Source organism: Pituophis catenifer, unplaced genomic scaffold (genome assembly GCF_029215685.1).
Source record: "Pituophis catenifer annectens isolate HBS135680 unplaced genomic scaffold, rPitCat1.0.hap2 SCAF_3, whole genome shotgun sequence".
Taxonomy (NCBI): domain Eukaryota; kingdom Metazoa; phylum Chordata; class Lepidosauria; order Squamata; family Colubridae; genus Pituophis; species Pituophis catenifer.
Genome location: NW_027256883.1, coordinates 181,850,086 through 181,876,840, shown reverse-complemented (window position 1 = coordinate 181,876,840; position 26,755 = coordinate 181,850,086). Strand labels below are relative to the sequence as shown.

Below are 26,755 nucleotides of genomic sequence, written 5' to 3'. Positions count from 1 at the left end.
ATATTTAACTTGTAGGTTTAACACTGCACATATCAAGGGAGAAAGGATGCTGAGTCTATCATTCAGCTTTTTTTCTACATGTCTTTCACCAACAGCAATTTGTATAGCTAACTTGGAAAAAGAAGAAAATGCATATGAAAAAGACAACCAACCCAAAAGCAGGTAGAACTTTGCTTTTTATTTTATTTACTTAAGTTTTAAAGCAAGAAACTGTTCTTGATTTAAAAAGCAGTTTGCATCTTCAAATGCTAATATAAGCTATTCAAATCAACCTTATTGTCTTATATTTGCTTCCACCGCTGTTTCAGAAAATGTCTCCTGCCTTATCTAAATATTGGGCAGTGTAGTAACACAACATGAATCTGAATGCGGTTGTCATGTTTGCAAATTAGAATAAAATATCCAAAATAGATGTAGATTTGTCAAGATGTCTATAGTCACCAGCTTCAATTTCTATATTTCTGGGGAAACAAGTTTGAGATCTTAACCATATAAGGAATTTTTTTATTTATTTATTTAGAGATTTATAATGTAGTCCAAGAAAACTAATTCAATGTTTTTAAGTTAATATGCTATTAATATGGAACTTCTTACCCTAAGTTTCTTTAACCCATCCCTTCTTTCATCCACTTCTAGAAAAAGGAGAAAGAAATGAAAGAAAACAACAAATGTTTAAAACTAGCCCTTGCTAGGACAGACATTGATAACAGACAAGTAAATATATTTACTTGCCACTTTTTGATATCCTTCTCAAGTGTATTAAACACTGTAAGTACCAATCTATATTCGGAAGAGTTAACAAGGCATCAAAGCTATTTTGATTTTTCAGAATCAAACCAGAGAGCCCAATGTTGTTTTATAATCCAATATGCCACCACCACGAGTTCTATCAAGCTAACTCTCAATACTTAAAAACAGATTAAATAAAAGCACTAAATTAAAAATTATTAAAATTCATAAATCTACACAAGGTTAACTCTATCTCTAGGCCCATTCACCTAAACCTCTGATGAAAAAGGTACCCAAAGGACATTTACAAAGTTAAAAAGGGACAAGAAAAGACAAAGGGTTGGAAAGTAATTTTGACTATTGTACATGGTAAAGCACAAATATTTCCCATCTGTGGTAGCATTTTTAACATGCTTCCTCTCTCCTTCCATAATAATGCAGTTTGGAGAAGATGTATTTCACAGCTCATCAATGTATGCTCCAAGTCACTTCACTAGAAATTATTACCAAAGAAAAGGAGGTGATATAAATACAGTTCTATCCAAGGCTTCAATATTTTACAGGAAAAATAGACTTCCAAGGTAAAGCATAAATCTTAGTACAACTGCTCTAATTCATAAAAGGAAACACTCACAAAGGACAGCAATACAGATTCTCCTTCAAAATACATTTGCTACAATCTGCTACATGACATAAAGCAGTTTCTCTGCTATTATTCGGATTGCTTGGCAATTTATTAAACAAACTGTGGAGAAAGAACATAGGGAGTTAATCTGTGGCCTTCATGGAACATTTCGCTTCCTCTTTCCCTTCTATTTCTTACAGCCACTGCTGCCTTTATCTTGGAAACCAACTCAATGGTTGGCTGCCAAAGAATAAAAGCAACATCACTGAGAAAGGAGATTTAAGGAAAAAAATTTCCCATAGCATTCACTAGTATCCTGCTAATCGACAAATAAACATCCCCACATCATGCATTTGGGAAGAAGGTACACATCTTTCCATCCTACTTAACAAGGAATGCAGTCATCCTGTGTCCTACATTGAGCTTTGAAGATTAGTAGCAGCAAATCATGGGTTGACTTGATGCTCCTCTGAAGCTCAAAGGCACATTCCAAACTCCTCAAATTCTATTTTAGGAAAAATAATCATATAATTTCTATTCACAAGAAGCTCAGGTTCAGTTAGACATCTTACAGTTTCCAAGAGCAAGAATCACATAATCAAGCCACACTTTTGATTTTTTTTATTCAAACAAATAAAGAGGTACAGGTACAACTTACTTATGGGACTGGAAGTTCCATCATGAAGTCATTGATATCATAAGTCACACCTAATTTTACGACAACTTTGACGGTGGTCGTTAAGTAAATCACATGTTCATTAAGTGAATGCAACTTCCCTAATGGACATTTTTTGGCCAGAAATTAGCAAAAAAAGGTTTCAAATTGTCCATCATGGGACTGCAGGATGATGCAACCAACTAAAAATGTAAGCTGGATGCTAAGCACCCAAACTGCAATCAAGTGACCCTGGGGATGGTGTGATGGCCATATGTGTGAGCATATGTCATCATAACTAGAAACACCATTAAGTGAATAGTCATAATTCAAGGACTACCTGTATTTCTTTTTCTCTCCTATACAAGTAGAAATTATGGAACTAACTGCTGAACCATAATATACCAAGGAATGTTACACATATCAATTTTTGCAAAAAGTGAAATTTACCAACCTGTTTTTCTTTCTTCTGTATTTTCATTATCATCAATTTTGGGGTATATATTACTTCTGCAAAACATAAAACAAAATTCATTCCACAAATTCAAACACAGAAGATCAGTCTGGGAAGTCCTTTAATATAATGCTCTTTCAAAAGTTCTACTGTTCACTTAATAAAAATGTTATCCGTGAAAGATGAGCTTCTAGAACATAAATAACAAAGTTCCTGTGACACCTTAAAAGATTTGCTGGTTTAATATGACATAACCTTTCAAAGTATTTATTAGCTTTTAAAATATCAAAGGACAATATTGTTTTTTTGTGGTGATAGAAATCCAATTTATTCCTTTCACTGATGGGACAGGTTCATCTGGAGAAAGAGAAGGAATACTTTATGCACTAAAGAAGAGTAAAAGCAGAATTGTGTTTTTTTAAAAACAAACAAACAAACATAAATACAACTATGTCCTAACGACATCTGTTGGGCAACAAGCCCTATTAAATGTAGAAATGCTTACTGCTGAACAGATATAATTAGGAATGCATTATAAATAAGTTGCTGAATACAAGATAACACTACTGTACAGTGTCAAAGATATTGACAAACAGCTCCAGTTTATAAATAAATTCAATACCTTTTCAGTTGCTAAGGTATTCAAATTACCATAATTTATTATTCCTGATGAAAACACTGTTACCCATAAGGATATGTCACCTCTAGTGCTCTTCTATGGAAATGAGACAGAAAAATAAATAAGCATGTACAGAATTCCTAATTCCTCTATTATGACTGATGAGCTGGAATGCAGATCTGGATGTTAAAATTCACTACATTGGAGGAAACTCAGATGAAAGATGATTATCTTAAAAGAAAGGGCTAAATATAAAAGTCATACAAAGGTTAGCTTCTGCTTTCCCCGAGGAGCCCTTTCCCCAATCAGAATCTGTTATGTACTGGGAGGAAATGTACAGAGCTCCTATCCCCCAAGTAATTAAGAAATTTCATGATGGTTAAATTGTTTACATTTTTGAATGTATACGGAAGCTAAATATCAACAAAATACAAGATCATACACAGAGCTCATATACACATCAACCAATGTTGGTTTTGATTATTTTGTTTAGCTTTAGTTATTATGCACTGCTGGCAATTATGATAAATTTTGGCTTGCATTTTAAAATTCAGAAACTTTCCTGTTGCTCTGATTCATTTGCTCAGCTTTGATGTGTATACTCACGTCTTCTAGATGGAACATTGGACTTACCTGAACATTCTTTCTATGTGTGCTGCAGGAGAGTCCAAGCATGGGATTCAATTCATCTGATTGGCCAGAGACTGAGTTGTAAAATCTTTGGCCACACTTCTTCCACCCAGCCGAGCCTCAGTTTTTTCAATGAAGACATGGATCTGGAGAGGACGTAGCCAAACTGATGAAATCGACCATTCTTGGACCCCGGACCGTTCCAGAACCAGGGTGGGATTGGACTCTCCTGCAGCGCACACAGAAAAAATGTTCAGTTAAGTCCAACGTTCCTTCTCCTATACGCTGCTTGGAGAGTCTAAGCATGGGATATACCCAAGCTAAATCGTCGTAAGGCAGGAAACAGATTGGTCCAGGGTCCCCTTGGTCGGCAGAACCTTCTGTAACACCAGTCTTCTGAACGCCGCCTCAGCCGAGGCAAACATGTCCAATTTGTAATTCCTGACAAATGGTGAAGGGGAAGCCCAGGTGGCCGCCCTGCAAATCTCCAGGATCGAGGCCGGTGTAGCCCAGGTTGCTGAAGTGGCTGCACTTCTGGTCGAGTGGCCGTGATGCGGCCTGGTGTAGGTCTGGCCTGATGTTCATAGGCCAACACAATACAGGCCTTCAGCCAGCATTCAATTGTCGATGGTGATACCTTTTTGGCCATAGACCTGGACTGAAATGAAATGAATAGAGACTCCGTCCGCCGGAAAGCGGCCGTATGTTTTAAGTACTTGCTAAGAGCTCTGTGGATGTCTAAGGTATGCCAGCATCGTTCACATGGATGTCTGGGCTTTGGTCAAAAGTCCATAAAATTACTTCTTGCGCCCTGTGAAACCAGGTGTTAATTTTAGGTAGAAATGTCAGATCCAATCAAACTACAACCCTATTTGGATGAAAAACGCACAAGTCTTGTTGTACAGACAGGGCTGCCAGTTCCGAGATTCTGCATGCTGATGTTATCACTACCAGAAAGGCAACTTTGAAGGTAAACAGTCGGTCGATGCTGACAGACCCCAAGGGCTCAAACGGAAGAGATGTGAGCACCTGCAAAACGATGGACAGGTCCCAAGTTGGGTATCGAGGGATGATTGGGGGTAACAGGTTGGAAACCCCTTTCAAAAAACTATGCACCCTAGGCTGTCATGAAAGAGGGGCTGTTCCCTCACCTGGTAGGATTGTGGCCAAGGCTGCCACCTGCCTGCGGAGTGTTTGTGGATAAACCCTTATCAAGTCCCACTTGCAATAAGTCTAACACCCTTGGAACTGTCACAGAAGTGGGAATCAAGTTCTCATAAGCACACCAGCAACAAAAGGACATCCATGTGGCCTCGTTTATCCTGTCTGGGTATTGCACTGCCCCCTGGCTGAGGGAGATCTTGTGAAGTGATATCTTCCATGGATGAGAGATGAAAAGCGTCATTAGGTCTGCAAACCACAGGTGCCGTGACCAGTAGTACTTCCGCCTCTTCCTCCAAGATCTTTCTGATGACCCTTGGTATGAGGAGGGGTTGGAGGGAAGGCATATAACAGGTCAGGAGCCATGGGCAGCAGAGGGCATTGGTGCCCTTGGCTGCTTGTGTCCCAACCTGGAGAAAAATCTTGGAAGTTGAGTGTTCATTGGACTGGCAAATAAATCTACTACTGGGAGTCCGAACTTCTCTGTTATTTGGTGAAATAGGTCTGGGTGGAGTTGCCATTCGGACTGATCAATGGTTGTCTTGCTCAACCAGTCCGCTTGAGTGTTAGAAACTCCGGAGATGAAAATCTTGTTAGGGCTACTGCCTTCTGCTTCCCACCACCATTTATCCATTAGTTATCACCACTCAACCAATCACGCGCGCTGCTCCCTCCCATGTGACCCAGAAGTTGGTTTATGTTTAATTCTTGAGTATTTACAACCAGCATTTAAACAGTTAATTCACTTGAGTATTTACAACCAGCATCTAAACAGTTAATCCACTTGAGTATTTGCAACCAGCGTCTAAACAGTTAATCCACTTGTTATTTCCGGCTTGCCATGATGATGTCATCCCCCAGCTATTCCCTCCCGTCAATCCTATCAGTTTCTGGGAGGCTCAACGAAGCAGATGCTGGGCTGAAACGAGATTTGTGCATTCCTCCCCCCACAAATGGCAGCTCCATGCCGAGAGCACACTGGAGCTGACACTTGTATTGCCAATGGTGACCTGCATATGAGAATCTGAGGAACATACTGTGTGACAGTCTGATGGATACATGGAGATATGCCTCCTTGAGATCTATTGATGTCAAAAGATCTGATGCAACCCAGAATGGTATGTAGGGATTGCATTTTGAACCTTTTGTACTTTATGTGTACATTGAGTTCCTTCAGATTCAAAATGACTCTCTGTCCCTCCTCCCCCCCGGATTCTTGGGAACCAGAAAGAGGATTGAATAAAACCCGAGACCCCTCTGTCCCACTGGCACAGCTCGATGGCCTTGATGTCCTGCAGGTGCTGGATTTCGGACTTTACTAGAGCCCTCTTGATGGCATCCCTGGGAACGGGGCACTGAATAAACCTTCTTGGTGGATTGGAGCAAAATTCTAGAGTGAGCCCGAGCCTCACTGTTTGCAATGCCCAAGCATCAGTAGTGATATCCTGCCACTGGCTTGCAAACATCTTTAACCGGCTGCCAATGGGGATTTGTGACTGAGAGTCACTTTGTGCGGCGGTAAGGGTCGTTGCTGGCTCCCCGAAAGGGCCACCTGAATTGTGATTGTCTAGCCCTGTCTCGGAATGATGATCTGTCCTTGACCACTCCATACCTTGGGGGTATGCTCTCTGGTAGCTTGGGGCAGAAAATCCCACCTCAGGGCCAAGAAAGGACTGCCTTCTGTAAAAGGAGGTAGTCCTTCGCTCGCCAATAAAGATGAGGGAGGGCCTTCCTCTTATCTTTCCCTTCAACTAGGATGGGATCTAACACGTCCCCAAAGAGCTGGTATCCCTTGAATGGAGTGGATGCTAATCTCCATTCTGATTTCATGTCGGCTTGCCACTGGCAAAGCCATAAGAGACTTCTGGAGGTGACATTAGACGCCAGGGCCCTCGAGGCAAACGTAGCTGCATTGAGAGTTGCATCCGCCGAATACTCGGCTGCTGCTATTAATTTACTGATATCCTCTGGGGATGCTCTGGCCTGCATTTGATGCAGCCATAATAGTGATGTGCTAGAGAAGAAGGAAGCAGCTGTGGCCGATCGAATTGCCCAAGCGGCTGCCTGGTGGGTTTTACGGGCAGACAGCTCTGCTTTCCTGTCCTTTATTGTTAATCCTTCTGTGGTGTCAGAAGGGAGAATGGCCGCTGAAGCCAGGGTGGCCAGCAGGGCATTCACCATTGGAATCTATAGGAGCTCATCTAGCTCTTGCTCTGCCGTGTACATTCTCTTATCCATCCCACTAGGGGCAGGGATGGATCCCAGTTGATCCCACTGTCATTGTATGACATCCATAAAGAACTTGGGCGAAGGAATCACTTCCTATGCCATAACCTATTCCATAAAAAGGCTGGAACAGGGATCCTGGGGTTCAGTGGGAGTATCAGTTAACAGCCCCGTGCCCCCAGTCATCCCCATTTTGGTCTTAAACAATAAGGTGTTAAATAAATTAGGCCGGAACAGCCCGGTATACGTGGGCTTGTCTGGGAAGATACCTTCGTCCTCTGATAAATTGTAATCTCCCATTTCTTCCTCCCCCACCAGCGAAGCCTCGCTGCATTGAAGGGAGTGGGGAATGACCTTCCCTAATTTAGCCAAAATCGGGTCGCAAATTAGAATGCAGAGCCCCTGGCCTGGAAGGGCCCGATGACAATGGGCCCATCAATCCCCTTTGTTGTAGGGCTGCATCAATACCCTCTGAGATGGTTTGAGCTACGATGCTATGCAGTTCAACAGACAAACCCTGAACTTGATTCTCCTCAGGGCGGAGCCCAGCTAGGCATAAATGTGACGGAAGAGACAGAAGGCCTTTGCGAGAAACACGTGCCAATCCAGCAATAGACAGGCAGGAGGTAGGATCACAATCCTCCTCATAAGATACTGTCTGAGATTCCTGCAGCCCCATTATCACATTAGGAGACCAGTTTAACTGGTCTTCCTGCAGAGTTTGAGAAGATAACTCCTTTCCCAAAGAACTGTCAGCTTGCATTGCAGTCAAAGGGATCCCTGGAGCTCTAGCTGCTTCTGCCTGTTTTTGGGCCTTTGCAAAGTGCTTTTCCAAGGCCTTCTGTCTTCTCTTGGCAACTTTCTTAGATGCTGAAAAGGTGGGTCTCGAGTGTATGGCATTAGATCTAGTAGAAGGCCCTTTGGACACTGATCTCGCCCTTTTAGGCTCAGAAGCCTCTGCCCTCTGTTGTCTGGGAGAAGAGTCAGCTGAATTGCTGCTGTTGGAATCCATACGGTCAGTCATTTTAAAGCTGCAACCTCTGCTGTTATTTGTATTGCGAGGCAATACTAGCCCTGAAGTAATTTCCCCTTGAAATTAAGGTCTTGAAGCTGACCTATAGAGCTATAGTACTCACTGAGAAGTGCAGGCCGCAATAATTTGGCGCCAAACCGGCAACACAGCATGTAAGAACACTAATCAGCAGCAGCAGAAGTGGCAGAGGCAATAAAGGTATGAAACTGGCAAAATGGTCACAAGTGCTGCCCAAAGTAAAATAGAGCGAAAACTGGCAACATGGTTTACTTGCGCTTAGTTTGGCTGCCTCTTCTCACATTCGACTGAATCCCCGGTCTTCTGAGGCCTTTTTAAACCGCTGGTGCTCCCCTCTTGGCCCCCCAGCCTGCATGGAACAATCAGCTGTGGCTTTCCGATCTTCTCGCCACGGGGCAATGGTGGCTACCAACCGCACAGTAATGACGGCTATTGCTGTGCCGATCTCGGCGCTAAAACAGGAGCCGCGCTTCCGTGGCGCTCCAGCAATTCTACTAATACAAATAAACTTCGATCTCCAAATAACTCTTTTTTGCAAGGATCAACTCTTTTGGTGTCTCTCTAGGCCGACTAAGTTGAAAAAACTGAGGCTCAGCCGGGCGGAAGAGGCGTGGCCAAAGATTTTACAACTCAGTCTCTAGCCAATCAGATGAATTGAATCCCATGCTTGAACTCTCCAAGCAGCACACAGGAGAATTTGAGTTTTCAGAATACTTTTAAGTGCAGAATTTTCTAGTTTGTAGAGCCTCATATTTGCAGTGTAGTATTTTTATTTTTATGGTTGTAACATTAAGATTATTCATATAAAGATTAAGCAGCAGGAAACACCCCTAATACAAGTATTACAGGCACAATACAGGCACTCAGGTCCAGCAGAGAAAATAAGAATGCATGGCTTTTTCCTATGTTTGCACAGATCAGACAAGTGGACTCCCAAAAATCAAGTTGCTGAAACTGTTGCTTCAGTGTGGTATAATGGTTAAGTATTGGACCAGCACTTGGGAGACACATATTTAAATATATGCTCATCCATAGCACGATTGTTTTTTCCCAATCTACTTGATAGTACTATTGTGGGAAAAAGGGAACACTTGTACTCTGTACTTTGTTAGAATATTCATGACTGGGAAGACATGGTAACAAGGTCAGCCAATGAATTGATATAGAAACTAAGTCAGCCAATTGGGAGCTGAGACAGACTGGAGCCAGGGCATGTCTTAGTCTGCAGCTTCTGAGTCTGTGCAGAGAAGCGAAACTGAAATCAGTGTGTGTGCTGATTTGAGCTGAAATGAAACTGTGAATCTGCTGTTGGTATTGTAAATTTCCTTCATGTATTATTATGCATATAAAGAAGTTAATGAATCCAGCTGAATCAGTTATCTGTGTGTGCTTCTGGATTTGATTTTTGCAAGAAACTCTGATAGCCTTGAGCTGCTGAGTCCATAAATCAACAAACAAGACAGTGGTTTGATAATAATCTATGCTGACTGCTACTCCCAAACAGCGAAATTAGTCAAGTGGATAGCTTTTAATTTGGAAAAAGAATTAGAAAATATGAAGACAAAACCCAATCAAAGCACAGCAAGAGACTATTTTCCATCCACCCTAGCAGCACAAAAAGAAAATGCACTTGCCTTTTCCAGGAGCAATACATTGCCTTTTTTTGAGGAGAGGAATGAAGGAACTTGTTCAGTTCAAAAATTGGAAACCAAAGAATATGAACACTTCAAAGTAAAATCTCCTCCATTTTTCTTTCAGTAACCTATAAGAGACATAAAATAATATTATTATTTCTTTCCTATTACAAGAAAGACAATACAAGAGAGAGAAGGAGCGTTATCACAGCAGCATCTCTAAATATAAAAACGAAGCAGGACATTTACATGTGAAATGATGTTCAAATCAGTGACAAATCAAATCTGTCTTATTCCAAAGACAGAATGTTTCATCACAGCTGACAAAAAAAAAAGAGCCTAGACACTGCAAATGATTTCTTAGTTTTATTCTAATTTTATTTATTTATTTCTTTTTAAATAATTTTTATTGTTGTTTTTCTTTTCCATAACTCTAGTATAGTCAAACACAGTGTCATTTTTGTATACTTTGGATTAACACTTCATGTAATATATACATTATATACATATTTATACATTTAATGTAAAATCCTCAACTTGTGTATATTACGTATTTTTATTTCTATTGTCTATCCACCTATATCATTTTTCCCAAACCTCATAGTATTTCGAATCATCTTTTTCTTTTAATTCTAGGGTAAGTTTATTCAGTTTAGTTTGTTTAGTTTTATTAAATTTGTATACCGCCCTACTCCCGAAGGACTCAGGGTGGTGAACAGGCACAAGATAAAATACAGAAATACAAAAGTTAAAAACAATTTAAAACCAAATTAAATAATATTGGCCCACGACAATTAAAATCCCAATAAATTTAAAACAAATTAAAATTTCAATTTAAAATTTAAAAGAAAGGGGAGAAAAATTAGGCCAGGCCGGCTTGCTGGAATAAGAGGGTCTTAAGAGCATGGCGGAAGGTGCGCAAATCTGGGATCCTCCGTATCTCCAGGGGGAGCTCGTTCCAGATAGTGGGTGCCCCCACAGAGAAGGCCCTCCCCCTGGGGGCCGCCAGTCGACACTGCTTGGCTGACGGCACCCGGAGGAGACCCTCTCTATGGGAGCGTACTGGCCGGTGGGAGGCTATTTGTGGTAGTAGGCGGTCCCGTAAATAACCAGGTCCTAAGCCATGGAGCGCTTTAAAGGTGGTAACCAAAACCTTGAAGTGCACACGGAAGACCACCGGGAGCCAGTGCAGCTCGCGCAGGAGAGGTGTTACACGGGAGCGCCATGTTGCTCCCATAACCACCCGCGCGGCCGCACTCTGCGCCAGTTGGAGCCTCCGCGTGCTCCTCAAGGGGAGCCCCATGTAGAGAGCATTACAATAGTCCAGGCGGGAGGTGACGAGGGCATGAGTGACTATGTGTAGGGAGTCCCGATCCAGAAAGGGACACAACTGGCGGATCAGGCGAACCTGATGAAAAATCCTCCCGGTCACGGCCGTCAAGTGCTCTTCTAAAGACAGCCGTGAATCCAGAAGGACACCCAATTTGCGAGCCCTCTCCATGGAGGCCAGCGATTCGCCCCCAATAGTCAGCGATGGCGTCAACTGACTATATCGGGACATCGGAAACCACAACCACTCGGTCTTGGATGGGTTGAGCCTGAGCCTGTTCCTCCCCATCCAGATCCGCACGGCCTCCAGACACCGGGACATCACTTCAAGGGCATCGTTGGGGTGGTCTGGGATGTAGATGTACAACTGAGTATCATCAGCATACTGATGGAACTTCACCCCGAAACCACGGATGATCTCGCCCAGCGGCTTTACATAAATGTTGAACAGAAGGGGCGAGAGGACCGACTCTTGTGGCACCCCACATACGAGGGGCCTCGGGGACGACCTCTGCCCCCCTGCCAACACAGACTGCAACCGGTCAGAGAAAAAGGAGGAGAACCACTGTAGAACAGTGCCCCCCACCCCTAACTCTTCCAGCCGGTGCAGCATGATACCATGGTCGATGGTATCAAAAGCCGCTGAGAGATCTAATAGGACCAGGACAGAGGAGCAGCCCCTGTCCGGAGCCCTCCAGAGATCATCAACCAACGCGACCAATGCCGTTTCCGTGCTGTACCCAGGCCTGAAGCCCGACTGGAACGGATCCAGATACGTCGTTTCATCCAGGTACTGGGGGAGCTGTCGCGCAACCACACTCTCAACAACCCTCGCCACAAAACGAAGGTTGAAGACCGGACGATAATTAGCCAACACTGCTGGATCCAAGGAAGGCTTCTTGAGGAGAGGCCTCACCACCGCCTCTTTCAAGGCGGCAGGGAAGTCACCCTCACCCAACGAAGCATTTATAATCCCCTGGAGCCAGCCTCGCGTCACCTCCCGGGAAGCCAGCACTAACCAGGAGGGGCACGGGTCCAATAAACAAGTGGTCGCGTTCAGTCTACCCAGAATCTTGTCCACGTCCTCAGGGGTCACAGGATCAAACTCATCCCAGATAACATTCTCAAGACCTGCCCCAGTCCCTCCCCCTGAGACTACCCAGTCGGAGTCCAAATCTTCCCGGATCTGAGTGATTTTGTCATGCAGATACTGAACAAAATCCTCGGCTCTACCCTCCAAGAGGTCCTCCCGCGCTTCCTGGTGGAGCAGGGAGCGGGTCACCCTAAACAGGGTGGCCGGGCGGTTATCTGATGACGCAATAAGAGCAGCAAAATAGCTACATTTCGCTGCTTTTATTGCCACTAGGTAATTCCTAATATGAGATCTTACCAGTGTCCGGTCCGATTCTGAAAGACTGGCCTTCCAACTACTCTCCAGGTGTCTTTTCCGGCGCTTCAACTCCCTTAGCTCCTCAGTAAACCAAGGAGCCAAATGAGATCGGCGCCGGGTCAGAGGCCGCAAAGACACGACCCGGTCCAGAGCTCCAGCGGCCGCCCTATCCCAGGCGGCCACTAGGTCTCCAGCCGAGGCATGTGCCAGAGCCTCAGGAAATGGCCCAAGCTCCATCTGGAACCTATCAGTTTCCATCAGGCACCTGGGGCGGAACCATCTTACTGGCTCCGCCTCCCTGCAGTGGGGTGCAGCGGTTCGGAGGTCAAGATGAAGGAGAGAGTGATCTGACCATGACAAGGGCTCGGTAACTATATCCCCATCTCAAGATCACTCAACCACTGTCCAGAGACAAAAACCAGATCCAGCGTGTTTCCCCCTGTGTGGGTAGGGCCATTAATTAACTGGGTCAGGTCCATGGCTGTCATGGAAGCCATGAACTCCCGAGCCACCTCAGATGCCTCACCCACGGACGGCAAGTTGAAATCCCCCATGACCATAAGCCTAGGGGTCTCAACCGCCACCGCGGCGATGACGTTGAGTAGCTCGGGCAGGGCTTCTGCCACACGGCAGGGAGCCAGGTACGTGATCAGCAAACCCATCTGAACCCCGTGACCCCATTTCACAAGGAGGGATTCACAGCTGGCCGTCTGAGGAACAGGGCCTCCCTCGGTCTCAGACATTCGTTAATAATAACCGCTACCCCCCCCGCCCCTACCCTGCAACCTCGGCCGATGGAATGCGCGGAAACCTGGTGGGCACATTTCAACAAGAGGGACCCCCCCTCTTGGCCCAACCAGGTTTCCGTAATACCTGCCAGGTTCGCTCCCCCCTCCTGAACAAGATCACAAATGAGGGGGGCTTTATTTACTACAGACCTGGCATTGCATAACATCAGACGGAGGCCAGGGCCCTGAGGATCTGTGCCACCTGGAGAACGAGTGGAGCTTTGGGGCCGGAGCGCGCCACTGCTCGAAGACAGCGGGCGCGCGCTCCCCTAACACGATATGGCTCCCTGCTCCCGCCATATCTACCCCTCCCACCCACAGTACTGATGGTAAAAACTTTATCTGGATGAACTTTACCCCCCCCTCGACCCCAGGCCCCCCAGCCCCCGTGCCGTGTTCCACAGCCATACCTGGCCCTCCCCTTAGTGGGTTATCCCCCATACCCACGGCCTTACTTCTGATCCAACCCTTCCCCCCCCGGAACCCCTTAAGACATTCGCTAAAACTTTATATAAAAAACCCCTCAACCCCCTCTTCGCGACATGCCACCTCTCTGGGTTCCAAAGCCCTTCATCGAGGTAGGCCTTCGATAACGTGGAAGGCCAGGCTTGCGAGAGGGGGGAGTCTCGCAAGGCAAAGAGCTCAGCCGGTGAATACATTCCTGCAAGTTCGCCTGGGGAAATGGAATAAGGCTAAGGATTCAATGATGGTGCATTTAAAGGTCCAGGAGAGACAGTTCACCATTTTGGCGCGGATCAAAACCGGGGCTCCACTGTCCTCTCACGGCAGTGGAGAGGAGTCTCAAGCTGATGCCCAGAAAAGCAATGACCAAGCCACCCTCTTACGGCGGCTGGTATCAACAGGTCTGATTCGGTGGCAGTAACAGCAAGGTGACTCCCTCGGTGACCACACCCAGGCTTAAACCTCTCCTCACAGCAAGGCATTATAAATGTGACTGGGACTGATGATATAGCCAGAAACCAGGGGTCAATTATAGTCAGGTCAGGGGTCCAATAAGTCCAATGCAGTCCAGTGCCGGTGCAGATAAGATCCAGATCAAATGGCCACAGCCCCAACCACGCCCATAACCAGGCCGCGGCGGGAAAGGGAAAATGGATACAGGCCAGGGGGAGGCAGGCCAGTCACCCAACTTTGCCAAACCCCCAGTCTCCATTAGGTCTTCTAATCCCCTTTAAGTCCCCGGTCTTCAGGGGTCTTCAGGAGTCAGCAACCGGTCAGACTGCGTTCTTCCCTTCCTCCCCTCCGCAGTAAATAACCGACCCTGGTAGAAAGGTCTAAAGTCGGTCTGAAAACAGCCAGGGTAGCGCCGTTCCACCCAGCACCGCCCCAGCATCCGTCGTTTCATCCCCAGCCGCCTCAGCCACTGCTCCAACCGTCGCGGCCGCTGCTGACAGCCGGGAACCATTTCGGGTGCTTTTCCGGGGGGGGTGTCCAGCGACGCTCCAACGAGCCGCTGTCTCTCCATACCCCTCCCTGCTCCAGCCGCCGCTGGGGGGGGTGCCAAGGCAAACCGGCGGCGCCCCGACCTTGCTCCAGCCTCCCGTTCGCCGCCGCCATAGCCTCATGGCGTTTTTTCGGCTCCAGCCGCCCACGCCGATCGTCCAGGGGAGCTCAAAAGCTCGCAACAGGCCGCCCACACATTCCTCTTGCTGGGCCGGGGCCAACAGCTGATATTCGGCCCCCCGAGAGTCCTCAACAGGCCCTACTTCTCCCCCGAGGCATCGGAGCTTCACCTACGAGCCGCCATCTTCATTTCGGCACATTCATATATTTTCTGGATGATCAGTCCCTCTGGTGGTAAATTGTGTTCCTTCCAATACTGTGTGAACGCAATTCTTCCCGTTGTTAATGTATGTAGGATTAGATATTGTATTTTTTTATCAAATTTAGTTTTTAATATTCCCAGGAGAAATGTTTCCAGATTTAGCTCAATTTGACAATTTATTAGGTCTTGTAGCCAACCTTGTATCTTGGTCCAGTACTTTTTCACTTCAGGACATAGCCACCAGGCATGAAAGAAGGTACCTTGGTGCTGGTTACATTTCCAGCACTTTTGGCTTAGGTTTGGGTACATTTTAGCCAGCCTTGCTGGAGCTAAGTGCCAATGGTAGAGCATTTTATACTGATTTTCCTTATAGGCAACCAATTTTGTTAATGTGTAATTTTTGTTCCAAATGGTTTCCCAATCATCTAAATCTATATTATGCCCTATATTTTTAGCCTGTTAATTTTTTTTTTAACCAGCTTGCAAATCTGCGTAGATAATCCTTAAGTAGCAATAGCAATAGCACTTAGACTTATATACCGCTTCACAGTGCTTTTACAGCCCTCTCTAAGTGGTTTACAGAGTCAGTATATTGCCCCCAACAATCTGGGTCCTCATTTTACCCACCTCAGAAGGATGGAAGACTGAGTCAACCTTGAGCCTGGTGAGATATGAATTGCTAAATTGCAGGCAGCTGGCAGTAGCAGAAGTAGCCTGCAGTACTGAACTCTACCCATTGTGCCAATTTATTAGTAAAAATTATTAGTATTAGTAGTAATTAATTAGTAATAAATAGTAAACTATTATTATTTGCAAGTGATTACTGCTTCTGAAAAAACATCACAAATCCTCTAAAATCAGGCCATTGCCTAGACAGAGATGCAGTGCTTGCCTTCCCAGTGTTTTGTCCTCCAGATTGGTTGGGTTGGGTTGGGTTTTTCCCATGAGCACTGAAAACATGTTTTGTGTCTTGTGCTTTCTTGATTCATAGTGATTTACTATTGTGGCAAAAGTCATGCAACAAACAACTTCACAAAGATAGTATGGCAACTAATTAGTGGTGCTTTTGCACAGGTCAAATTCCACCATGCATACATAATTTGGGCTGTTACTGCCATTTTAATTTGAGAATGGGCAACTAACAACGGAACTAATATCTCAAGAAAGCTAAAGAAAGGTGGAGACACCAAATTTAGGAAGAACCTTTGTAGAACAGGAACGTTATTTTCTCAGTTTCCTGGAATAAAAATCTCTCTTAAAACTATTCTCTCTTGAAAATCAAGCTGAAGCAAGGTTACAATATTCACAGAACAGCATGAACTCAGAAACACTTGAAGATCAAGAAAGGTAATTTAGCATTATACAGAGGTCTGGCATCTTATTTTAGAGACGCCAATGTAATGGCTCCATTAGGTAAAAAGCAAACTTGGACCAAGAGCCATTGTAAACCATTCAAGTACCCCTTACTAATCTCAAGATATAAGAAAATTCTGCCACTCATTTACCTTTTATTGGCTCAAGCAGATGTGGGTTTTTTTTTCACTACTACCAAAGACCTAATGGAGTCAATTGGATAAAATAATTTGATCGTAAATGAGATCCAGGGTACATCTTTTTTTTTAAAGTCCATGTAAAAAATATACCAAGGTATACAAATGTTTACAATTGTTACAAAAGCAAAGCAAAATATACATAGAAGTCCTACAATGTAGAAAACAAAAATAGCATAACAATCAGTTGACTATCAGCTATTTCTGAAACATGTGCAATGAATAAGAGAACAGTTTGCAAATTCACTGAGCAAAATAATTAAAATCTCTTTTGACTACATAAATTATATTTTACTCTAAAAAAATCTGCATGATTACTATTCTGGGCTTCTTTCTTTTAAAGCAGTATCTGTTGGAAATGCGGAACTATCATGTTTATGCAGATAATTTAAAAGTTCAATAATGCCCAAAATAGAAAATTTAATTGGCATTTTATTTGTTCAAAAAGGGCAAGTGCAAAATTGTGGCTCATGAAGAACACACTGAATAGCTGGAGGTAGAAAGCTGCTTTTATTCTTACACTGAACATGGAAAGCTGAAATAGGGATTTTTAATAAATGTACCCAAAGAGCAAGGCTGATTTTAGGTACTACACAATTTGATTTACAGAGTTAGATAAATGAGTGGAATTTACTGTTCTACCACAGACATCAAAATGACTTAGGCTGGGGCCCTTCTGTTCCACAGCTTTTTCAACTAGCAATTTCTGGATTTGAATTCAGGACTTTCTGCATACAAAGCATGTGGTCTTCTATTAAGCTGCAAGTATCCTATTTGAATCCATTCAAAATTATAACATGAAGCTTCAAATGAATGACTATAAAGGATAGGTAGCTCTAATATGAAAACAAAGGTATTCAAGCTGTATGCTAATCGATAATAAAAAGTGGCAACCCCACCACGAGGCGAACTTAACTATCTCAAAACTCTGCCAAACAATTGGCAGAAAACTTTAAGAGAAACGTAAAACTTGGCTTCAGCTTTAAATATTGCTCCTCCTGCCTACTATTCAGTGATTTTTTTTAAAAAAAAAGTATTAGTGAACATTTATGCAGTTAAATTCTAATGCATCAACTTATTTTTTTTTTTTTAAAAAAAAAGAACAGACACAGATTTTTAAAAGCTGCAAAATTGCAACAAGAAGGAGCTATTTGTTCAGAGTCCTAACTAATCAGCACTGTGTATAGCCGGTTTCTGCTACAAACTCACAAAACTGGTTTTCCCTGAACTCAATTCTAAGTTTATAAAAAAATATATTCATTTGCAAAGATCAATGTACACCACTTGAATAATGCTTTTGTTCAACAGTCTGTCCCCCAATGGCCAATGAGATGCCTATAACAGGCCCACAAACAGGAGCATTCTACCGTGAATATTCCTAAAAACTGTAATCAGAGACATACTAGATATATTGTATATCAGCCAATGAGACTAAATAGAATTACCTTTCATTAAATGGCTAATCATCTTTTTCCTCCTATAACCTGGAAGCACAATCTAACATTTAAACTCCTTTCTTATTACAATCAGTTCTTGCTCTATTTTTTCCACATAACTGGTATCTCCCCAATCACCTTATACTCATTCTCCCAACTTCATTTTTTGGAATTGTTAACTTGTGAAAGAATATTAATTATTTATTAATTCATTGAGCAAAAGGAGGTCCTGTTTTTTAATATACCAACTCAAGACAGGCCTTTCTCAAAGAAAGAATCCAGATATTCCTTTCAGATTAGTCAAATTTCTAGAGACTTTACTTCACGTGGTTTTCAGGCATATAGTTCCCTATATTCTTTGCCTTTAATGTTTGTTCTCAATATTTATTTATTTATTCAATTTTTATAGCTGTCCATCTCAACCAAGTGACCCTGAGCAGCTTACAATTACATGCTTATAACATTTTAAATTATTTTATGTATTTTTTTAATTTACCGTAAATTGTTTGGGAAACCCTTCTCTGAACTGCAAAACAGTACAGAAATGTTGTACTATAAATAAATATCAAGGAATCCATCATGTGTCTGCTGCAATGGCATCGCCTCTGAAAATTTACTCATCTAGATTATCATGACTAGAAATACTGTATATACATTGTACCATGTCATTCATAATTCCTACTACATAACCGGCAGTCAATTAATACGAATGACCAATGGTCATTTTTCAGATTATAGCTACTAATAAAAGTAGCTAAAATATATCTGCAAAGTAGTAACAATAAGGAGTGAAGAATTTCTTATTATCTATAACTTTACTATCCTGTCCTATTCTTGCCTGCAGAACTTTCCAGCATACCAATTTCATGCATCTGATCATCTCTGTGTTTTTACAAATAGATGTGCTGAAATTCTTTCTCTGAATTTAAGTATCCAAATAATAAAATTTCTCTGTTTAATCTCAAATGAGGCTGCCCAACTTTCTAAATGGTTACCTTATGAACATCAGAAGGTTCTCACACAAGCTTTGACTGATTGGCTGGCTGGCTGGCTGGCTGGCTGGCTGGCTGGTTCGTTGGTTGGTTGGTTGGTTGATTGATTGATTGATTGATTACTTGCTTGGAAATGGTTTTATCCTTCTCTCAAAGATATTTTTATATAGATATTTCTTAAAAATTGGCTAAGCATTTTATAAAACAAAACAACAAAATCTTCTTGCAAGCAGTAATTCAGGCAGAAAGCTACCTCCCACACAGGGTGGATAAAAATCAATGATTTTTTTTAAAAAATCAAAAAAATCAGATTTTTTTAATTTAAATCAGATTTTTTTGATTTTTATTGAATTTATTTTAATAAAAAACTTTTGGGGTAAAAATCTATCGTAAGATAGTTTTCTATTTAAGATACATAAATAATTTAGTTTATTCAGAATGAAACGGAGCTTAGTTATGTAGCATGAGGCTGTATATTCTGCCACACTGGGACTATCGGTGAGTCAACAGTGGGTCAAAGGAGTAGCAGAGATGACAGTTGCTCTTTAAAAATTATGATTTAAATCGAGTTGATTTAAATCAAGCCTTTTTACTAGTGATTTAAATCATGATTTAAATTGTGATTTAAATCAACTCGATTTAAATCAAATCCACCCTGCTCCCACATGAACAAAAATGTTTCCAAACAAGTGTAATAATCAATTGAATCTATCCTAGGTAGTCCTTCTTCATTACTATTGCTGAAAATCATTTGCCTGTTATACAGTCTCCTTTATTAATTGTCATTTCCTAAGCATGACACATTCTTGAACAAAGCTTATATTATAATCTTAAAGAGTTTTTATACACTGATGTATAATGTGAATTTCAACCTTTTCAGCTACATATTTTCCCCATTGTCCCATTTATATTATATAATGAAAAATTTTAGCACACTTTATCATATATTTTTCTATTTATAGAAAAATATACACTATATACACTTTTTCTATTTATAGAAGAGAATATTTGTAGTTCAGAATTGAACTATGGGGTTCAACCTTGGTGCTCTCTGAGCTTGGCTGTTTTCTTGCAGATATTTTATTATTCAATGGGCAATAAAAGTGCTAGGACTATGCTAGGACTAATATGTTATCTAGTTGGGTAATGAAATATCTGTAAGCTTAGAGAGCATCAAGGATCTCAGAGTTTTTCACTTATTCTTGTTTCAACTTTCAATAAAAGTTTATACATTTTAACAATAACATGTTCATTATTTGTTCACAATTCTATTTCAAACATAAGTTCTTTTGTCTACTTTAAATTTTTCTAAGAATTGTAAGAAAACCATTGACAATTATCTCTTTGCCATCAGTTGTTCTCTTAATTTTATTTATTTTTTAAAAAATTTGATTTATATGCCGCCCTTCTCCGGAGACTCAGGGCGGCTTACAATGCGTTAAGCAATAGCCTTCATACTTTTGTATATTTATACAAATTCAGTTTATTGCCCCCACAAACTGGGTCCTCAATTTACCTACCTTAGAAAGGATGGAAGGCTAAGTCAACCTTGAGCCTGGTGAGATTCGAACTTACAGTAATTGCAGACAGCTGGTGTTAATCACAATGCTATCAGTCTTCTGAGCCACCAGGCCCTTATTTTACATTCCCTTTGACAAAATTCTAATATTTCACAATAAGTTAACTATTTATGCTTGCTTATTATTTCTCATCCAGAACATGCTCCTTGTGGTGAGAGCCACAGAGATATTTTTTAGTGCAACTTGGGTTTGCGTCTATATATTCTCAACATGTCAAATCTAACATAATGGTTTTTAAAATCCACATTGACCTTGAACTTTGTCATACCACAAATATTCATGCTACCAAGTCTCAGATCATGTTTTTCTAACTCCAAAAACCTTCTGTTTCTCAGCAGCACTCACTCCTTCATCCAACCCGAACAGCAAACGGAAATGCAATGTCAAATCAAGTAAACCCAGTCCTCTGCATTTTGTAGCACTTTATATTTAGCTCATTTTTTTTCTTTTGCCATTGTTTAAATGGTGCATCAGTTGTCACAACAGGTATTTTTTGAAACAAAAACATCATTCTGATAAGACTTCATTTTTACCACTGAAATTCTCCCCAACAATGACAATTGTAATTTCTCCAATTGTAAAGTATCTTTTTAAATTTCATTCCATACCTTAACATGATAATTTTGAAGTAATATACAATTCACACTTGTCATATTTTTTTTTCTTTTTCTTCCTAGTACTTTTCCTGCAAATGCGGGGTCTGGGCTACTTGTTTTAGATCAACCAAGAAATTGACTAACTGGTTTGTCACGTGAGCCTGACATGGTAGACTGAAAGTGCCTGGCCCAAAGTCACGTATCCAACTTTCATGCCTCAGACAGGACTAGAACTGAAAGATTCCTGGTTTCTAGCCTGGTGCCTGAAGTACTAGATGAAACTGACTCTTATTTGTCTTGGTACCCAACTATTTTACCTTTATCAATTCTGTTGGTCTTCTATTTTCATATTTGTCTTGTTTATTACTCTCGAAACATAGTAATTAGCCCATTAATATTTCAATTCCCTTTAAAGGATCTTCCAGAACAAACACCAAATCAACTGCAAGGAGCCTTAAATTCTAAATTTAGTTTTTAATCTTTATTACTATAATACTCTCATTTCAAAATCTCTATTCAGCATTTCATGAGCATTCAATATTTCCTGAACAGAACGAGTATCATCATTCTATTGAACACCTAATTCGCACAATACCTTGTCATGTCTAAGTATATTTACCCATGTTGTATGTTTGAAGTATTATTATTATATTATTATCATCATCATCATCATCATCATCATCATTATCTTCTTTACCACCCGTCTTATTGGTATGATGATGATAATGATTCTATTGCTTTGCATGTACACAGAGAGCTTCTGCATCAGGGACAAATTCCTTGTGTGTCTAATCACACTTAGACAAATATTCTATTCTATTCCAAAATAAAGAAGAGATAGGACAGTGGGCATCCTTGTCTTGCTTCTTTTGTATCTCATAGGGATTTGTTAAATCTCCATTAATAATTATTATCCATTTTATGAAATTTTCTCTAAAATTCCTATCTTCCAGAACCTTAAATAAGTAAAATTTAAGTTCAAATTGTCAAAGGCCTTTTCTTCATCTAAGATCAATGCAGCTTGTTTTTCATTATGTTGTTCCAAGTATTCCAAAATACCCAACGTATTTCTGACATCCTTTAACTGTCTTTTAGATTAAAAAAACACATTGATCCTCATGAATTTTTGAAAAATTATTTTCCATCTATCAGCTAAAGTTGTTGTTAACAACTTGTAGTTATTATTCAGTAATATTGGTCTATAGTTTGTTGTTGAAATCTTGCCCTTCTTTAGGTTTTAATGCACTATTTCCTCTTTCCAACTCTCTACATCTTTCCTACTTATAAATAAAAGTTCATCATGTTTTGTAAAGGATGTAAAAGTTAATTCTCAAAATATTTATAATAACAACCTGATAATCCATCGGTTCCAGGAACGTTTCCTAGTTTATCTTTTTTTATAGCTTCAGAAACTTCCCTTTTTATTATAGATCCATTCATAATATGTCACTGTTCCTCTGCAATGCTTGGTAAATTGTGTTTCTTTAGATATTCATCTATTTTCTCTAAAGAGATGTTACTTCCTTTATACAAATCAAAATAATATTGATGAAATGTTTTTTAATGCCCATACTGTCCATTAATACAATAGCTCTTTCTTATAATTTCAGTATCATTTTCTTTTCTTATTCTTTTCATAATGTGTATGCTAACCATTTTCCTAGTTTATTTACACATTCAAAAAAAAATTATTTGCATAATTCAGTTCTATTTCCACTTCTCTTGCTGTTAACATAGATAATTACTGTAGTAAAAGCTTAATTTGTTGAGAAATGTGTATTTTCTCTGGAGAATTTATTAGTTCTTCTTTTCTCTCTATTTAATTTAAAGCAGCTTGTTTTTCTCTTGATTTCTTTTTAAGTTCACTATTATTTTGTATAAAACAACTTCTAATAGAAACTTTACCTGCGTCCCAAACCATTATTTTACCAGCTAGAGGAACCATTCTTAAATCAGTGTCTTTACTTAAATTATTTCTGAAAAATTATTTTAGTTTCTTTTTATAATCCTCCACTATTGCTTCTTTCTCTAGCAACATTTCAGTCTCCATTCTCCAGGGAATCTTCACACGCATAACATATAGTATAGAGAAAAATAATTCTGAATCTGTAAAATCTATTTCAATTTACTTTAGAATAGATACTATCCACATTGGTCCCAGATTTTCTCCATCAGAAAATGCTATAGACACAGGAGTGCTATAGACATGCTTAAATATAATATAAATATTGTAAATAAATAAATAAATGTTCCCAAAACATCTCAATGCTGTTAATAATTTCAATGGTGTAGAAGTATCCAGGCCAAATTCAAAATGAAAAGATATTTTGTTTAAGTATACTCCTATTGCACAGTTTAGACTTTAGGCAAGGGGTTTGTAACTATAGCCCGCGGGCCAGATATGGCCCACTGAAGCCATTAATCTGACTCGCATGGGACGAGACTGCCCCACCCACATCATCCCGCCCACCCGCCAGCTCCCACCCTTTGGCCGAATGCAGGTCCATGGGCTGGAACTGGAAGGTAAGGCCAACGATGAGGGAGGAAATCCGTCCCGGACTCACTGCGCTCAGCCGAAGGGCCGCCTAGGATGGGGTGGACACAGCGAGACTCAGTTGCCTTTCGGGCCTGCTTCTAGAAGTAAACTAAAGCCTTCCTGGCCACACTTTTTTTCCCAAACTTTGGGAAAAAAAGAAGGAGCTGAGGGATTCTCCAAGATCACAAAGTTCTCTTCTGTGTCCGCCAGCAGCTAACAGAGCCTCCCAGGTAGCTCCGGGGAAAACAGTGCCCTCCGCCTCCACTTCTTAGCTCGGGCTTCCTCCATCCATCCATCCAAGGATTCAGGGCGGGGATCAACCAGCGCACTCCAAGCGGGCAAGTATTCGCAGCAGATTGTCAGAGCTTCTGGCCTGACCTGGCCTGAAAGAGGCTCCTGGAAGCCGGCAGGTGCCTGTTGGCGAAGCGGGGCTGGTGAGACACGAGCAAGCTAGGGAGCAACCATAACAACAGCCACCCCCACCGGCTTCTTCCCTCTGTCGCCGCTTGGCTGCTCATCCTTCTCCCACTTGGCAGTTCCGGGGCAGTGGCCAGCGATGCTGCCTGCCCCTGAAGGAGGATGGCCGTCTCTGCCCCTGGAGAGGGAGCGGGAAGGACTGGGTGGCTGGCTGATCAGTGCCGCTGGGCCCCCGCCTTGGGACTTCCTTGTCAGATCCGCTCCGAGCGATGTCTGCCCGATCCGATCCTGCCTGCCACAATCTTCTGAGGTTCTCCAGTCTTCCCAGTCCCATACTGGAGCTTTTTCATTTTCCTATGATGGCGCTCTGGTCCTTCCCTGATGCTAATTTGTAGGAGCAAATTCCAATTCTGGATTTTTCCATCCATGGACAACTGTAGATGTCAACGATGCCCATAAAAAACATTTTTGAACATGGGAATCAGATATTACTATAAAAATTCTAAATTTATCATATTGAATCAGAGGCATCTGTGAGGCAGACCCTTATCCTGATTCAGAAACAATCTTGCAGCTGAGAATTGCTGCAAAACTGAGTTTTCTGAAGTGGACCACTAGACTCCTAAACAACTTAAAAAATGATCTAGTAAAAAGAAAAGTCAACCAAAAAAGCAACATGCAAACAAATAAAACACCCCCAGGAGCAAAACAAATTAAAGTTTAATTAAAGTGTGTATTGTTTAATGGACTGCTAAATTGACAAAATGGACTGCTAAATTGGCCACACCCACGCAGTCACATGACCACAGCCATGGCCACCTAGCCGATCCAGCCCCCCCAACAGTCTGAGGGACCGTGAACTGGCCCCGTTTAAAAAGTTTGAGGACCCCTGCTTTAGACAATCCAAATTCCTTTTGCAATAGCCTAAATGGTTTAAAATGTTAACTGCAGTAAGTTGTCCTAAAGAATGAATATCCCTGAAGAGATCATTAGTTATATTTTAAGAGAAGTTGATAACTTACTACAATTGTTTATACTTGTGGTAAAGGGGGAAGTTATTTCTTTATATATCTTTTCTTTCTTTTTTTCAATTTTTTTCTTCTTTTCTGCATTTTTTTCTTCTTTTATTTGGTAGTTTATATTAGTTTTTATCTTTATAATTGTAATGTTTAGTAAAATTATTATAAAAGAGTATCCCTGATGAATTCCAAAATAAAAATGTATGCAGTTTTCAAATTGAGATTATTCCTATATAAATTTATCATGTGAATAAATGTTAAAATTATACTTTACTTCCCATAGTTTACAAATATGTTTTTCAGCCTTTACTTATGAAAACATAGCTGAATTTTAAATAAAAATAAACTTGCCTCTCTGAAGATATCAGAAGAATCACATAATACATTTTTAACTATGCCCATATAATTTTAGGCCTTGATCATTTGGAAACAGAGGTCAAAACAGATACCAGATTAAAAATCAAAACCACAATCACAAAATAGCCATAATTTGGATAAAGAAAATCTAGAATTGTACCCTTTTTTCCCATAAAAACTTTATTAACAGTTTATCAAACTGTCTGAAATAACCCAAGCATATTAGCATGAAAATACCTTTGGGTACGTGTATTAGTCCTGATACCATATTCCATAAACCCGATGTAGCCTGTGTAGTTGGTTTATGTGAATCCAAAACACTGGGTCAAAATAGTAAAAATAAATAAACTATGATTCAGTTAACCAAGGTAAGTACTGTATATTATGATAACATAGCCAGTGAAACATTCAGAAACAGAAGGCCAAATAAAAAGCAGATAATGAGATTATCAAACATTCCAGCATATGTGTCCTTGAAAAATAGAAGTGCTAATTTAAGCAGATTCAGAGCTAATGGGTACACAAACATTCATACCAGCCAAGAAAATACTCTGCTCTCTAGCATTTCATTAGGCAAAAATGCAGGTAGAAGAAGTGACGAGCAGTGAAAGGGACCTTGAAAAATAACTTCTCCTAAAATAGCAATAGAGAAAGAAATTTAAAAATGCTAAGAGTGCAAGCTACATTTGCACATAAAAGAAAACTGAATGAGACATACATTCATCCTTCCAAAGCTGAGTAAATTAGTGGCATCTCAGCTAGTGCTCTGGGCTAAAAGCAAACTTAGCACATTTTGTGCTAAACCATGGTTTGCTTTAGAATAAATTGGTACATTACTTGCATTCTATTAAAATAAGTAGTTACTTGGATATTTTCTTATAAGAAAGGAGGGGCAGAAAATTAAGAAAATTTTGTAGTAGGTAGGGCAAGAAAGACCCTACCTTTCTTAAGAATTAAAAGAGACAATTAGTTTATGATGAGAGACAATTAGTTTATGAGGAGAGGGATATTGTCCTCTAAAAAAAGCTGTCATTCTATGGATGTACATGGACTTCTGATATTTGAAATCATACAAGTTATGTCTACAGGTAGTCCTTGACTTACATTTGTTCAGTGACCAAAGTTACAGCATCACTGAATGGACTTACAACCAATTAAGTTACGTTGTGGCTGTCCTTTTACCTCCCTGCACTCC

The 26,755-nt window shown here is 41.0% G+C and overlaps 1 protein-coding gene across 1 annotated transcript in view; it reads right to left on the bottom strand.

Moving 5' to 3' along the window:
• Positions 1 to 26,755, bottom strand: part of CHD6 (chromodomain helicase DNA binding protein 6) — a 151,013-nt gene that overhangs the window by 81,300 nt on the left and 42,958 nt on the right. Inside the window, exons 3-4 of the mRNA XM_070941645.1 lie at positions 9,785 to 9,912; positions 2,464 to 2,519 (exon numbers count right to left, since the gene is read on the bottom strand). Coding sequence (XP_070797746.1) covers positions 2,464 to 2,496 — 33 coding nt within the window. The 5' untranslated portion in view covers positions 2,497 to 2,519; positions 9,785 to 9,912. The remainder of the gene's footprint in view (positions 1 to 2,463; positions 2,520 to 9,784; positions 9,913 to 26,755) is intronic.